Source organism: Typha latifolia, chromosome 5 (genome assembly GCF_019914945.1).
Source record: "Typha latifolia isolate L0001 chromosome 5, TyphaL0001v2, whole genome shotgun sequence".
Taxonomy (NCBI): Eukaryota; Viridiplantae; Streptophyta; class Magnoliopsida; order Poales; family Typhaceae; genus Typha; species Typha latifolia.
This window is the reverse complement of record NC_133090.1, coordinates 10,310,938-10,326,411: the sequence shown is the minus strand read 5'-3', so window position 1 is coordinate 10,326,411 and position 15,474 is coordinate 10,310,938. Positions and strand designations below refer to the sequence as shown.

The 15,474-nt window shown below is 36.5% G+C and overlaps 1 protein-coding gene and 1 long non-coding RNA gene across 2 annotated transcripts; one reads left to right on the top strand and one right to left on the bottom strand.

Moving 5' to 3' along the window:
* Positions 1-11,503: 11,503 nt before the first annotated feature.
* Positions 11,504-12,757, top strand: LOC140787917 (uncharacterized). Its single transcript, XR_012108933.1, has 2 exons — positions 11,504-11,580; positions 12,209-12,757. It is a non-coding gene; the product is annotated as an uncharacterized lncRNA (long non-coding RNA).
* A 310-nt stretch (positions 12,758-13,067) lies between these two features.
* Positions 13,068-15,289, bottom strand: LOC140787916 (aspartyl protease family protein At5g10770-like). Its single transcript, XM_073136943.1, has 2 exons — positions 14,938-15,289; positions 13,068-14,429 (listed from the first exon to the last, which is right to left on the bottom strand). Exons 1-2 carry the CDS (start codon positions 15,116-15,118, stop codon positions 13,171-13,173), a joined length of 1,440 nt encoding a protein of 479 aa, XP_072993044.1. The 5' UTR covers positions 15,119-15,289; the 3' UTR covers positions 13,068-13,170.
* Between the last annotated feature and the right edge of the window lie 185 nt (positions 15,290-15,474).

Here is a 15,474-nt window from a genome sequence, read left to right as displayed (position 1 = left end):
TAATCTTTCAAGTCTTTGCAGTCTTCCCATGTAGACCAAAACTTCTTACGGTCGACACGTCTGTCTTCCAAATCCACACTGGAGGTTCCCCCATTTCTCTAATCTCTTCGACTGCTTGTGATGTAGAATTTAACGGGTGGAGTTTGTTTTCTATCGTTCTCTCTTGCTCCCCCATATTCTATTCTTTTTTTTTCTTTGCTCCTACCCATACCTCTTTACCATCTTTTTTTTTTCTTTGCTCCTTACCATACCTCTTTACTATCCTTTTTTTTTCTTTGCTCCTACCCATACCTCTCACTGAAGGTGTTCATTCCACGGAGTCTATAAGTCGTTGGAGCATTGTTAGTCCCTATCTACTTCATCATCGTCCAATCTCTTGATGAGTGTTCAATTCCTCAAAGCTTTTAATTGCATTCTTGTTAGGAACCCCTTTTTTTTTGCCCTTCTCGTGTTCACCTCCTCTGATGAAATATGCCATCCAACAAACTCTCAATCAACCTTGCGTTTGGTTAAGGGGGTTGCCCTAAGATTGTCCTTTCTTTTGGTATATACCCTCCATTTCCACTTTTGTTATGCTACTGCCCAGCACAAGCATGTGGACGCGCAAGCGTCCGTATGGCATGCGCAGCGCACGCGACTAGACAGGTGGGACCTATCACGCACAAATATATTTGTACTCACATAATTTATCTTATGATAAATCATACTATTATCCAAATGAATATATTTACATATGAAAAACAATAAGTTTTTAAAATTTGATGTTATTAAACATAAAGACTAGTTGCACCGGAGGTTGGCTGCACTTTGGCAGGGAGCCCACCGAGGCAAGCGAGTTAAAAATACCATATTATACCACTACATAATCTAGCAGAATCCCCACATGCCACGACAAACTCTCAAGATATAACTAATACAATATCGTCCAACATATACAATATTTTTTATTATACAAAACACAGTCTAATATAGTGGAATACAAAAATATGGGTATATCAATCATCCATTCAAATCGATGTACTAATCTAGTTGATGGAAAGTACATGGGATACCCAGCATCGCAATAATTATTATACTGTATAGCTAACCTTCACATATATATATCTAACTTTCGCATATAGCGAGTAATGCATATATTATATAGCTAACCCTCGCATATAATGAGAAATGTATATATATCATATAACTAACTCTCGCATATAGCGAGCAATGTATATATCATATGACTAACATCTGCAATTAGCGAGCAATGTGTATATTATATATCTAACTCTCACCTCTAGCGAGCAATATATATCATATAACTAACCCTTACCTCCAGTGAGCAATATATATCATATAACTAACTCTCACATCCAGTGAGCAATATATATCATATGTCTAACCCTTGCATATAGCGAGCAATGTATATCATATAGCTAATTCTCACATAAGAAGAGCAATGTACATCATATAGCTAATCTTCGCATATAACGAGCAATGTATATCATATAACAATATATATCTAATATTCTCATGTTTTCTTTTAACTATTCCACTATGTTGTTTTCATGATTTCTTTCTAAATGATAAGTCATATGCATTTATCTAGTATTGTGACAAGTTATGCACATTAGAAATTTAGATGGTAAAGAAGCTAAGAGAATATGATACAATACAGTCTCCAATCTTATATCTATCACATGCCTACTCACGCTTCAAATCAACAAATAAACTATGCACAAGATCCATCTCTAATAGAGAGAGAGGAAGAGATAAGAAGAGATAGGAGAAGGGAGGAGGCTCACCAACGTCGGCATGGCAGCAACGGGTTCCAGGTTGCCAGCAGTCCTAGAGAGAGGGAGATTAAGAGGGAGATGAGAACGAGAGAGAGAAAAAACTAACAAAGAGTGAGAGAGAGGATGCCGGTGAGGGAGGGAGGCGGCTGTTGTGGCGGCACGAGGGACCGCTGTGGCTAACTGGCCACAGCCGGTTAGCTGCGACAGTGCATGGCTAAGAGCAGTGGCATTTAATAGGCGTTCTGTAACAACAACAAAAAATTAACATGGGCATGACATGGCCGGCCATAATGTAGCCGACCTCATGCCCATCATATTGCATGGTGTGTGGGGGTGCCACGCACCTCCCTAACGCCGCTATCGCAGCCAACCAGCTGCGACCGGCTGGTCGTACAAGCCCTAGTGCCGCCGCCCTCCTCCCCTCCCCCCACCCCCACCCACCGCCTCTCTTTCTCTTTTTTACTTCTCTCCCCTCTCTCTTTCAGCCTCTCTCTCTTAAACATTCTTTCTCTCTCTCTCTCTACTACCGTTGTCGCCTCACCGGTTTACCGTCGCTACCGCCACCTCCACTAACATCGGTGAGCCTCTTCCCTCCTCCTATCTCTCTCTCTCTCTTTCTCTCTCGGGTTTGTCAGAACCAAGATGCCGGCGAGAGGCTGGCCGCCGGCTGGCCAGCAACTGTCGAACCCCTCTCCGCTGGCCCGACTCCCCCTCCTTCTCTTCCTTTCTCCTTTTTCTTCTCTTCTTCTTCTCCTTTCTTTCTTATTCTTCTTCTTTTCGTCTTCTCCTTGCTCAATCCTCTCTCCTAACTGCAATAATGTTGCGCCGAGCCTAGCACTATGATTGTGGTTTCTTTTTATTTTTATTTTCTTTCTTTTATTTTCCTTTTAGTTAAGTATTTTATGTTAGTTAATGTAGTTTAATTAAGCAGTTAATTATATATATATTCGATAATATAATTATTAGCTAATTATAATTAGTAGAATTGATAATTTATTATATTATAAACACCTAAATATACCTATTACTTATGTATAATATTACTTGCATGTAATAGATTAATACTTAGTTTCATTAATTATAGTCATGAGATTTATAAATATACCCTATAAATATTTTTATATATACATATAAATATATATATATATATTCATATATTCAGCCTTTTATTTTATTTTATTTTATAATGTCATACATAGACTATTTTTTTATCTAAAATGGAGCAATCCTGTTATTCTTATTTTATAACTAACCCTTTTTATAATAATAGTATATTCTTAACATTAAAATTTTATTTATAATGTAAATCTAACTAGTTATAAAGATAAGTAGAAACTCTAGAAATAAATTATCATATTTTACACGAATTGATTTTAATTAGATAAATGGCTAATTTCAAGTTACTTAAATATTTTTAGATCTCGAACCCTTTATTTGAGACCCCGTGGACCCTGTGAGCGATGAGTTGACACTTGGTTGACGGATGTGAGGTTACGTGGTTTGTGTCTTCTAATCAGATGTGAGTAGTCTTATCTCCTAGACGCCTTTATCAAATTAGAATATACTATATATTTATATATATGCATGTTTTGGTCTCCAGCATATTTATATGATCTTATTTAGAGATGATTTTAGTCGAACATATTTTATCAATCATTCGATTAGGTTGATCTGGGATATGAGTATGCTGGTGATATGTAAAGATGATTGGAGATGATTGTATTATTATGACGTTATTTCAAGATGATTCTTAGCATGAGTATGCATGTAATAGACTAATATGAGTATGCATGTGATAGATATATGATTCGAGATTCCATCACATTATATCTCTTTTGACTCATCTTCCACCTAAATTCATGATATGCATGACTTGTTATAGTACTAGATAAAATGCATATGATTTGTCATTTAGAAGAAAAACATAAAATCTGATTGATATGATAGTTGGTAGAAAGTGTGAGAATACTCGAGTGGGCGCGAGGGTTATGAAGCACTTGGTGGATGATTGATCACTCGACATAGTCAAGATCCTATAGCCTTACATCTGAGGTCATTAGTCTGTGTGCACAGCAGACATTCGGACACATATCGTTCGCTAGGGCATATGTGGCGAATTATCCTCATGTGTTTCTATTAGCTAGAAGGGTGCCCGATCTAGATAGATATTGATACCCTTAGTAGATGATAGGGTATGGCTATGATTGAGATACTCTTTGCATATGACAAAGTATGCTCTAAGCCTTCGAGCATAATATTGAGATTAGGTATCGGATATTGACTGTGCACAGTGGTCTAGTATGATGATATTATACCGAGATGTCAATGATGATCGTGATATTGAGAAATACATATGATTTTATTATCATTTGATATACTTAATTTTTGAGTGGTCATTATGCATCATATGTGAGTGCATTTGGTATCATAACATGGTCATGATCGGCATGCATCATAGGTGTCATATTGAGAGAGTTATGATAATGGTATGACATGGAGATTTGTTTATTCATTATCGAGAATTATATACTTTTATCAGTTATGATATGATATCTACTTTTTATTTATATATTATTGAGGACACATTCATATACTCATTTATGACATGATCCTCTTTGTAATTCATATTATCCACTACACAATTTATTCTTTGTTTGGCATCACTGATTCGGGATAAGGTCTATTCACTGAGTCTTTTGCTCATGACTCTCTTTATTTCTTTTCTAACCCCCGAGATATTATAGTACGTGATAGCGATTTGAGATATTCTGAAAAGATATTTTAGAGCAAAGATGAGGTGAGCTATAGACGTGAAATGGCATAGAAGATAGTTTATCTAGATATTGAGTTGTACATTTATTTAATATTTGTACTTCATTGTATAGATGATGATTTGTATAATATAAGTCAGATTATAGTGTACTTATGTATTAGTAATTTAGTTATATCTTGATGGTTTGTCATGGCCTATGTGAGCTCTGCTAGATTATGTAGCTATCTAATATGGTTATTGTAGACTTGAATATTCATATGTTAATAGGTTTATTTGGTTAACAGTATGATTTATTCGATAATAAATTATATGTGCATAGGTGTATCTATGTGTGACGGGTCTTGTCCGACCTGTCGCGTGCACCGTGTGTGCCATGTGGCCGCGTGGGCGTGCACGTGCCCATGTTGAACGAGGGCGTTACACGTTCAAATGACATGAGAAGCGTTCGAACATGTGTTCCTAAGAGAAGTGGGATTTAATTGGCATTCGAACGGCCTTGGCTGTTTGGACTATTCATGTTATGTGTGTTCGAATGGCTCTTCTTGCTTTTGAACACACTTATGAAGTTGATCTATTCTGTGCCGATTTAAACTAGGTCTCACATCTATCCTTCGAAACCTATATAAGTCTTAAGAGCCTAGAAGATATAAAGTCTTTGGGAGAACCTGAATTGAAGCTTTGGAAAAAATTTGAGTGGAAGTTCTTCATTGATCAAGAAGCTACAAGTTTTGAGCATTCAAATATTATTCTTGATCATTGCAGCATTGTGCAACTTGTCTTGAGGGTTATTGAGGCAATATTTGGTTTGATCTCAAGGATTAAAGATATCGGAGCCATCAACCACTAGAAGCAACTCATTGCGGGATCTAGCGAACAAGAGATCTTTATATATAGCTGTGGGTTTCAGTGGGTAATCTATAAGCAATTCTTGTACTTGCTCTTGATTAGTGGTTGATTTGATGCTAGCGTAAAGGATCTGTGGTTTTTACCCTAGTTTGGAGTTTTCCACGTAAATCGTGTATGTTAACGTTGCTTACCTTTTAGCTTTCTTTATTCATCATCAAGTTTACTAGTTAAAGGTTTTATAATTGATATTAGGGTTTGCCCTAGAGCTTTTTTCAATTGGTATTAGAGCTGGTCTTTCTTACTTTAGAAAGAGATCTTTTGGATTATAGATTTTCCTAGGGAAGGGCAATCAATTGTTAGACTTCCTTTGCTTGATGGATCTAATTATCTATATTGGAAAGCTAGAATACGGGCTTTTTTAAAGTCTATAGATGAATGAGCCTAGATTTCGATTGTTCATGGTTGGACATCTCCAACTATGATCATTGATAAAAAGAAGTAATCAAACCTCTAGACAAGTGGGATAAAATAGATTATAAATTGTGTGGTTGGAATAGTAAAGTCATTAATGCAATTTTAGTGGTGTTTCTCCTTATGAATTTCGCAGAATTTGCACTTGTGAAGTTGCTAAGGAAGCTTGGGATATTCTTGAGACCACATGAATATACTCCTACTATCAAATTATCCAAGCTTCAGAGACTTACAACTATGTTTGAAACTTTAGGCATGGATGACAATGAGTCTTTCGATAAATTTTATGCCAAACTTAGTGATATTGTCAACCCTAGCTTTAATTTTGGAAAAAAGATTCCTGGAAATTGGATTGTCAGAAAGATTCTTAGATCTTTACCTAAGAGATTTCAATCCAAAGTTACAACTATTGAAGAGAGTAAAGATGTTAATGATATTAAAGTTGAACAACTAGTTGGGAATCTTCAGACTTTTGAAGCTACTCTTCGTCAACCTAGAAAATCTAAAAGGGTTGCTTTGAATTCTATGCAAAAGATTAAGGATGATTAGCAATGATGATAGTGATTTTGATCCAAAGATGTTGGCTCTCTTTGTCAAGAAGTTCAAAAAATTCTTTAAAAAAATCAAAGGATGTATCTCATAAGTTTAAAAAGTCAAAATCTCATGACAAGTCTAAAGGGCCTAGTGCTCCTACTCAACCTGTGAGTTTGAAACAAAAGGGCAAGGTCTCTAGTGGTGGAATTCAATATTTTGAATGTAAGGGTTTTGGACATATTGCATTAGAATGTTCAAATCGGTTGAAAAGAAAAGGAAAAACTATGACAGTTACTTGGGATGATTCAGATAAGTCCGACGGCAGTGATTCCGAATCTGAACAAAAAAAATTTGTAACATTTCCTGCATCAATTGTTCATCTAACAATTCTTGTGAGAACGTGAGCACAGGTGAAAAGAAAGATAGCAATGATGACATGGACATACAGAGCGTATGATGAATTATATCATGAGACATACAAAATGAAGAAAATTTTCATCAAAACTTCTGGCAAACTGAAGCACTCAGAATCTAAAAAAGATAAACTACAGGTTCAATTGAATGAAGCCTTAGAAAATTTGATAAAGTTAGAAAAAGAAAAGGAGTTTAATGATCTTCTTGAGAAGTCTAAACTGGAAATAGAAAGACTTACTAAAGAAGTTACTTTTTTGAAAGAAAAACCAAGCTAGACGAGATTTTGAATGCTCAAATTACTAGAAAAGGGAAGTATGGTATCGGATATTCTAGAAATATTAGTAAAACTAATACAATTTTTATTTCTGCATACATTAGAGAATGTCTGATCAAAAATTATGTACCTGAGACTTTAAGTGGACTATCACGTTCGAAGGTTATGAAAGCTACACCCTTCTTAAATATGAAAAAGGTACTTTGAAATTACAAAAAGAAGGATCAGGTAAGAAAACCTAATTTTGTGCCTATTTGTCATTATTGCAATGTTTTAGGGCATATTAGACTAAATTGTTATGCTTTGAAGAATGCAATATTTTCTAAAGTTAGTTTGAAAACTAGAAAAGTGTGGATTAAGAAAATTGATCTTAAATGCTATGTTGTTCATACTGCTCTCAAAATCTTGAATTATGATATGTGGTATTTAGATAGCAGTTGCTCTAAACATTTGTCCGGTGATAAATCATTATTTCAGTCTCTCGCAAATTTTGAAGGTGGTAGTGTAACTTTTGGTGATGGTAGCACTACTAAGGTCAAAGGACGAAGTGTTGTGATCACTCCTAGTTTACCAAAGTTAGAAAATGTTCTTTATGTTGGGGGATTAAAAGTATATCTCTTAAACATTAGTCAAATGTGTGATGATCATCATAAAGTGCGCTTTTCAAGAAATCAGTGTTTGATTATCGATCAAAAAGGAAAAAGTGTGATTCATGGAGTTAGGACTATGGATAATTGTGAAATGTAATTCTGTATCTTTGGATGATTCTGAATTATGGCATCAAAGGTTAGGTCATATGAATTTTAATGATTTATCTAAGTTGACAAAGTTTGATTCTATTAGAGGTATACCGAACCTGAATGTAAAAAATAAAGGAGTATGTAGACCTTGTCAATTAGGAAAACAGATCAAGTCCTCACATAAAAAGGTTGACTCTTTCACTACCAAAAGACCTTTGGAGTTATTACATATGGATCTTATGGGCCCAACTAAAACTAAAAGTATAGGTAGAAAGAAATATATTTTTCTTTTGGTAGATGATTTTTCTAGATTGACTAAGGTCGCTTTCTTAAGAGAAAAATCTGAAACTTTTGATGTTTTTAAATCTTTGTGCTTGCGACTTCAAAATGAAAATGACTTCAAGATTGTTAGAATTTGTTCAGATCATGGAAGAGAATTTAAAAACGAACAATACACCATATTTTGTGATTCCAATGGTATTAAACATGAATTTTCTGCTTCAAAAACTCCTCAGCAAAATGGTATTGTAGAAAGAAAATATCGAGTTGTGCAAAATATGGCTCGTGTTATGATGCATGCAAAAAATATTCCTCCAAAATTTTGGGCTGAGGCCGTGAATATTGTTGTGTATATGATTAATTGAGTTTACTTTAGGCCTGGAACAAAACAAACTACTTATGAAATTTGGAATGGAAAAAGCCTAATGTGAAATATTTTAGAATTTTTAGAAGTAAGTGTTATATTCTTCGAGATCGTGAACACTTAACCAAGTTTGATTTGAGAAGTAGTGAGGGGATATTTTTAGATTATTCTATTAACAGTAGAGTTTATAGAGTGTTCAATTTAGATACATCTACTATTATGGAGTCATCTAATATTATTATTGATGATATAGATATGGACTTGTCTAATTCCTCTTCTGATTTTGATTTTATATGTACCGATGTGGCTTAGGTGGAGCTAAAGGATATAAGTAAAGAAGAAGTCCAACCACCCAAAGTTGAAGTATATCAAGATCAAATTCAATTGGAGCCATCCGCCCGTGTGAAGCTCAATCATCCACTGACACAAGTAATTGGAGATGTTCGGGAACCTATGAAAACTAGAAATCAAATGCGCAATGAGGTAACTTTTATGTGTTATATTTCAACATTTGAACCCAAGAAAGTTAAGGAAGCTTTGCTAGATGATTCTTGGGTTAATGCTATGCAAGAAGAACTTGAACAATTTGTGCATAATGATGTTTGGATGTTAGTTCCTAAACCTAATGATGTGAACATAATAGGTACTAAGTGGATTTTCAAAAATAAGACTGATGAAAATGGTATAATCATTAGGAACAAGGCTAGATTAGTTGCTCAGGAATATACTCAAGTTGAAGGCACAGACTTTGATAAAACTTTTGCACCCGTAGCAAGACTAGAATCTATACGAAGTTTATTTGCTCTTGCTTGCCATATAAAATTTAAATTATTTTAAATGGATGTCAAAAGTGCCTTTTTGAATGGCACTCTAAATGAAGAAGTCTTTGTAGAACAACTTAAGGGATTTGAGGACCCTCACTACCCCTCACATGTTTACAAATTGAAGAAAGCCCTTTATGGATTGAAACAGGCACCTAGAGCTTGTAATGAAAAACTGACATAATGTTTGATTGATTCTGGCTTCACTCGAGGGAGAGTGGATAAAACTTTGTTTATTAAGAGGGATTTAAAAAATATTGTTGTTGCACATATCTATGTTGATGATATTATTTTTGGTGCTACAACTATTGATATTGCTCAAGAGTTTGCCACTCTAATGCAAAAAAAATTTGAAATGAGTATGATGGGAGAATTGAAGTTCTTTCTAGGACTTTAGGTTTTTCAAACTGATGATGGAATCTTTATCTCCCAATCAAAATATGCTCGAAATTTGGTAAAAAAATTTGGGTTGACTTCTTCAAAGCATGCGAGAACACTAATGAGTACTAGCACAAAACTTTGCAAAAACAATTCTGGTCAAAATGTGGATCAAACCTTGTATAGAAGTATGATAGGGAGTCTCTTGTACTTAACTGCTAGTAGCCAAATATATCCTTCAATGTTGAAATTTGTGCAAGGTATCAGTCTTGTCCTAAAGAATCTCATTTGACTGCGGTTAAACGTATTACCAAATATGTGAATGGAACAACAGATTTTGGAATATGGTACATTTCATATGCTAGCTCTTCTATTATTGGTTATTCAGATGCAAATAGGGCCGGTTATTCAGATGACAGAAAAAGCACTTCTAGTGGGTATTTTTATGTCGGAAATAATTTAGTTGTGTGGCACAATAAAAAAAATATAATGCTATTTCATTATCCACTGTAAATGCCGAGTACATAGCTGCCGGTAGTTGGTGTACACAGTTGTTATGGATAAAGCATATGGTCAAATATTACGGGATTGACCAAGGAACCATGACCTTGTTTTGTGACAACATGAGTGCAATTAATATCTCTAAGTATCCAGCCCAATACTCCAGAACAAATTGATATTAGGCATCATTTTATTCGTGAATAGGTAGAGGAAAAAATTATTACTTTAGAATACATACAAACAAAGTTACAGCTCAGTAATATTTTCACCAAACCTCTAGATGTCCAAAGATTTGAATATCTTAGGAAATCTCTAGGGGTTTGCATATTTCAGTGATTTCTGTTTGCATATTTTATTTTATTTTCATTTTTATTTTTTTTGTTTTGTTTTTATTTAAAAAAATTGGTTGTTTATTTTTTATTTTTTTGACGGAATTTTCTTCATGTGAGTTGCATTTTGTGTTAATTTGCGACCTTGAATAATTATTGGATTAATGTCGGGCAAGATTTCTCTTATACACTCTTTTTATCCATGATCATCTTTCCAGAATTTACTAGATACTTAGATCTACTCATATTTGTTCATTGATTTAAACATAATTGATATGAGTTATTTTGGCCAATCATGCATTATGTACTCTCTTAATCCTTACGTAAAAAAAAAGAAACATTATCCAATGACAGTGTAGATCAATAGAAAAGTCTACCTAGTGAAGAGCGTGAAAGTTATCTTGTTTATTATATGTCCAGTTTGACATTCTATTTCAAAAATGATGATGCCCTTGGGGGTAGACATTATCATCGGGCGGGCCGAGCCGAGTTCGGGCCGGGCTTTTCGGGCCAACCGGGCTTAAGTATTTGTTCATAGCTCGACCCATCAATCACTCGGGCCGGGCCGGGCCGGGCTAGATTAGTCTAGCCCGTTACCGCCCGTCGGCCCATGAGAGATCGGGCTAGCCGGTCGGGCCGGGCCGACCCAACCAACCAATCACTCGGCCCAACCCATATTTTAGCTATTTTTAGAATTTTTTTTAACTATTAGCTATTTTTTTTTAAATATTTATATTCCTCCATTAAAAAAATAATTAAAATAAATTAAAAAATTTTAAAGGTGTGCTTAAAATAATGCAAAGCGGTACAATACTTTAAAAAATTTATTGTAGCAATGGTAAATTACTGTAGCAGACGGGCAAAGTACTGTAGCAGAATGGGCGGGCCTAGTTGCGGGCCAAACGGGCGGGCTTTCGGGCCGGGCACGAGCGGGATGGGCCCTTTGATCATGTCTACTTGAGGGGGAGAACTAACCTCTATTTTTTCTCTATTTTTGTACAAGGAAAGGGCTACCTCTCACACAGAGTAAAAGCCGCTATTGATTACAACAACAAAAAAAAATCTTGGAGCCTGAGGGGTATATTTTATTTTGCTTTACCTTGATTTGACTTATGCTTGTGTTTAGATCTTTGTTTCAAATATGTTTCTCCCTTTTTTTTCTTTCCTTCATTGTTTTCTTGCTGATTTCAAAGATTTGTTTTGCAAATCCTTGGTGATTTACTACTTGGAATTCTTGAGAAGGTAAGATCTCCCCTCTTTCTGTTTCAATTATATTTTTTGGGGGGGTTTTCTTCATGATTTTGATATTACTCTTCTATACAATGATTCTTTTCAAAAATTTAAAGCATGTTTTTCACATTAATTTACTGCATATTAGGTTTGTCAGTCACTGTTTTGTTGATCACGCAGGCTAGATCTTGCTCAATTTGTTTTTATTTTTTTCGGTACATCATTCATTTAAAAAAATAAGAAAGAATTTATGTTGTCCAATATATATGGTCCTACTTCCTCAGCTGAGAAAGCAAATTTTTGGGATGAACTCTCCTCTTAACAATTCTAATGACATTTACTGGTGTTTATGTGGAGATTTTAGTGATGTCAAATTCATCTCAGAGCGAAGTAGTGGTCTTTCCTCTGTCACTTAAATGAGGAACTTTAATGTTATTTAATTCCCAAGCTCCATATGATAACCCTATCAATGGCAGGTGTTTCACATGGAGTAATAAGGATTAGGAGAAGCTGCAAAATGAAGAGTTGGTGTGTTGGGTGGATGTTTATCGGAGAGGCAACAGCTTCGGAGGTGTCGGCATCTTCCTTCTCAGGTTCTCAGACCATTTCTGTCTAGCCAAAAGTATCTATCTTGCACATCATCCTAATGCTCTAGCCGGTGAAGCTCTAGCCTTGCTCTTGAGCCCTACTAGAAGGCCAGGCCTTATTTCTTAAAACACGAAAGCTATTGGACATTTAGTGACTCTCTCCATATGGTTAAGACAATAAACGGGTGGAGAAATCACATTAACTGGTCTATTAACCCGATAGTGCTTGAATGTAAAAGACAGATTTTAAAGTACCCTAAGACTAGGGACTCCTTCATGAGTAGTGCCAACAACAGTTTGACACATAAATTAGCGGTCTAGCTTCACGAGTCATGCTAACAACAGTGTGGCCCATAGATTAGCAGGTCCGGCCGACTTTGTCATGTAATCATTGAAGGCACAAAACTTTCAAAATAAGAGCAGATGCAATTTCATTGACATGCAGTCATTTATTCACAATATAATTAATACAACTTTTCATATACATGGAAATAAGCAAAACTTGGTATGTTCTTCTCTTTCTTTTGATATATACGATTTAACTCCTATTTGGGTAGCGATTAACATATGAATCACATTCATTTAGAAAAGGAAGTATACAAACACAGCTGAATAGTTGCTGAACTAAACTAGTAACATGGAGTATAGAATAGAAAGTGAAATATCACAATAATTTTAGTGAGACAAAGGATTTAACACAAACATATATATATATATATATATATATATATATATATATATATATATATTTCATTTTAACTCCTCCTGTTCATTCTATTATCAATTCAACCCCGAATCACCTGATTTATTTAACTTATGTATGATAATGTAGAACTCAATTGACGCATCATCTAGCAGCCTCCAGGACTGAACCCAATCACTTTTTTGGAGACATCGTACACCACATTAAACGTCCTTTGTTGCGTGTTCCCGAATATTGCTATGCTGTTCGGATCGCTATTGCCAGCGAATGCCAGGCAAGCCTGCGAGATGCTATAGACGTATAGTATCCCAGAGGCATCCATGTTGGCGGTCACGCTGCCGTCGAAATGCAACTCCACCGTCGGAATCGTGATGTTGTTATAACCAGTAAAGTCATAGCATGTGTCTAATAGTGAGTCTCCCGGCGCCGACTTGTAGCCAGCCATATTCTGCTTGAATGCCGTCCGGAGTGCGGAGTAGGCGTCCGGCGGTAATCTAGTGATAACCGTTCCTGAATCTATGATTGTCCCTGCGGCGGTCGAAAAGACCGACGGAGGTATCGATAGTTGCTGGCCTCCAACGCTGATTGCAACCAGATTGAGGTAGTAGAAAGTTGGTGTGTTCGGTTTTGTCAACATTGGTGTATATTTGACGTTAGTCGTAGCTGAACTGCTACCGAAAGATAAGTATCCCATCGAGCTGGCCGTCGGCGGGATGCAGTATGAGAACACCCCACCGTACATTTGGTATGCCTGCGACACCAAGGACGTCATCGCACGACCAAGGCCTAGCAGCCCTGCCGCCCGCCCGAAGATCCCCTTGTTCTTCTCCCCGCACCCGAACCGGAAGTTCGGTATCACATTCGATGGCGTAAGAGTGAGCGTGTCCTGCGCGAAGAATCCAACGGTGGAGGAGTTGTCGCCGTACTGCACGGAGTAAAGGCACCCCGAACCGGAGCAGCCATACGAATTCAACTGCGAGCAGTACGGTGACCTGCACGATATATTGGCGTAAGTAGAAGATTGGAGTGGATCGAAGAGTGGCTCTTGCTGAGGATAGCAATAAGAGACGCATGGCTTGCATTGGATCCACGTCACATCGCTGCCGGTGTCGAAGACTACGGAGAAGTCCCGTTTTGGGGTCCCAATTCCGATGGATACGATGTAGTTGCCAACGTTGAGAGAGTTGCCAGATCGAGCTGGGATTGTTGCTGAGTCTAAAGAATCCAGTAATGTATCTTGCTGTTTGGAAGTAGATGATGAGATCCGATGATGGAGCCAGTCCACTCTAGATTGATCATTGTTGAGGATTTTTTTGTGGGATAGATTCTTTTTACGGTGTAGTGGAGAGCAAGGGCCGTGCTGGTGAACGAGGTTCAATCTTTGTTCATCCGATCCTTCAAGAAGTACTGTACATTGAGAGAGAAAGAAATAGATCTAGAGTAAGAGCCAGTAATTACGTAGTTGAAAAACGATTTAAACAACATAAGATTCTGATTCTGAGAACTATAATAAAATTAATTATCAATAATTCAACAAAAACTCAAGCTGAGGTTGTGGAATTAAGTCCATTTACAACCCAATCGATCGGATCAATATGCAGCCAACTTTTCGACTATAATATGGGGTTCAAATGTAAATTGCAACTATTTAGAGGTATCTACCCTGTGTTAGCAAATATGTCAAAACTTCATCTTGCACTTAAAGCATGCATAGGTATGCGCGACGTGTTTTTTAGGACGTACATAGAGAAAAATTATTAGCTACAAGTTGCCACTTGCGACAAGGAAATTAATTAATTATTGTCTACAATGTACTACATCATTCAATTGTTTTAAGTAATGAATTGAATATCTCAATGACAGAAAACCAGCAAAGAATATAAGTAGATGTATAGGAGTATATGTATGCTCAGACCCTTCGACGGAGAGCAAGCGTCGCTCGGTAGCAAAGATCGCACATCCACGGTATGATGACTGCTCAAGAACTCCTTTTGAGTCGCAGGTGCGCATCGACTGGGAAGTACAATCGCGAAAAGGAGTAGAAGGAAAAGGAGGAGGTAGTCATGGGAGAAGAATAGGGGCAAAAGAGAAGCCATATTGCAACTTGTTGCTGCTACTCCCTATATACCTTCTTACATATATAGATAAAGATTGAACGCTTATGGGATAAAATCATTCGAAAAGTCGGCTAGTCTTTGAGTAGTGCAAGTTTCCGAGCTACCCATACTCTTTCTCTCACTAGATTATTAGATATTTATGTTTTCTATGGAAATGGCCAGATTAGATGGGTCGGAACTTGGAAGACACCAAAAAGAGGGCCCAGAGAGTGAGAGAGATGATAACGGAATCCAATGCATTTCAGGGAGGATGGCGACTTGTTAAGTTTGTTATCTTTCCAAGTCTTTTCAGTCTACTCATGTGGAGCAAAACTTCTCAAGTCATCACCTCTTAA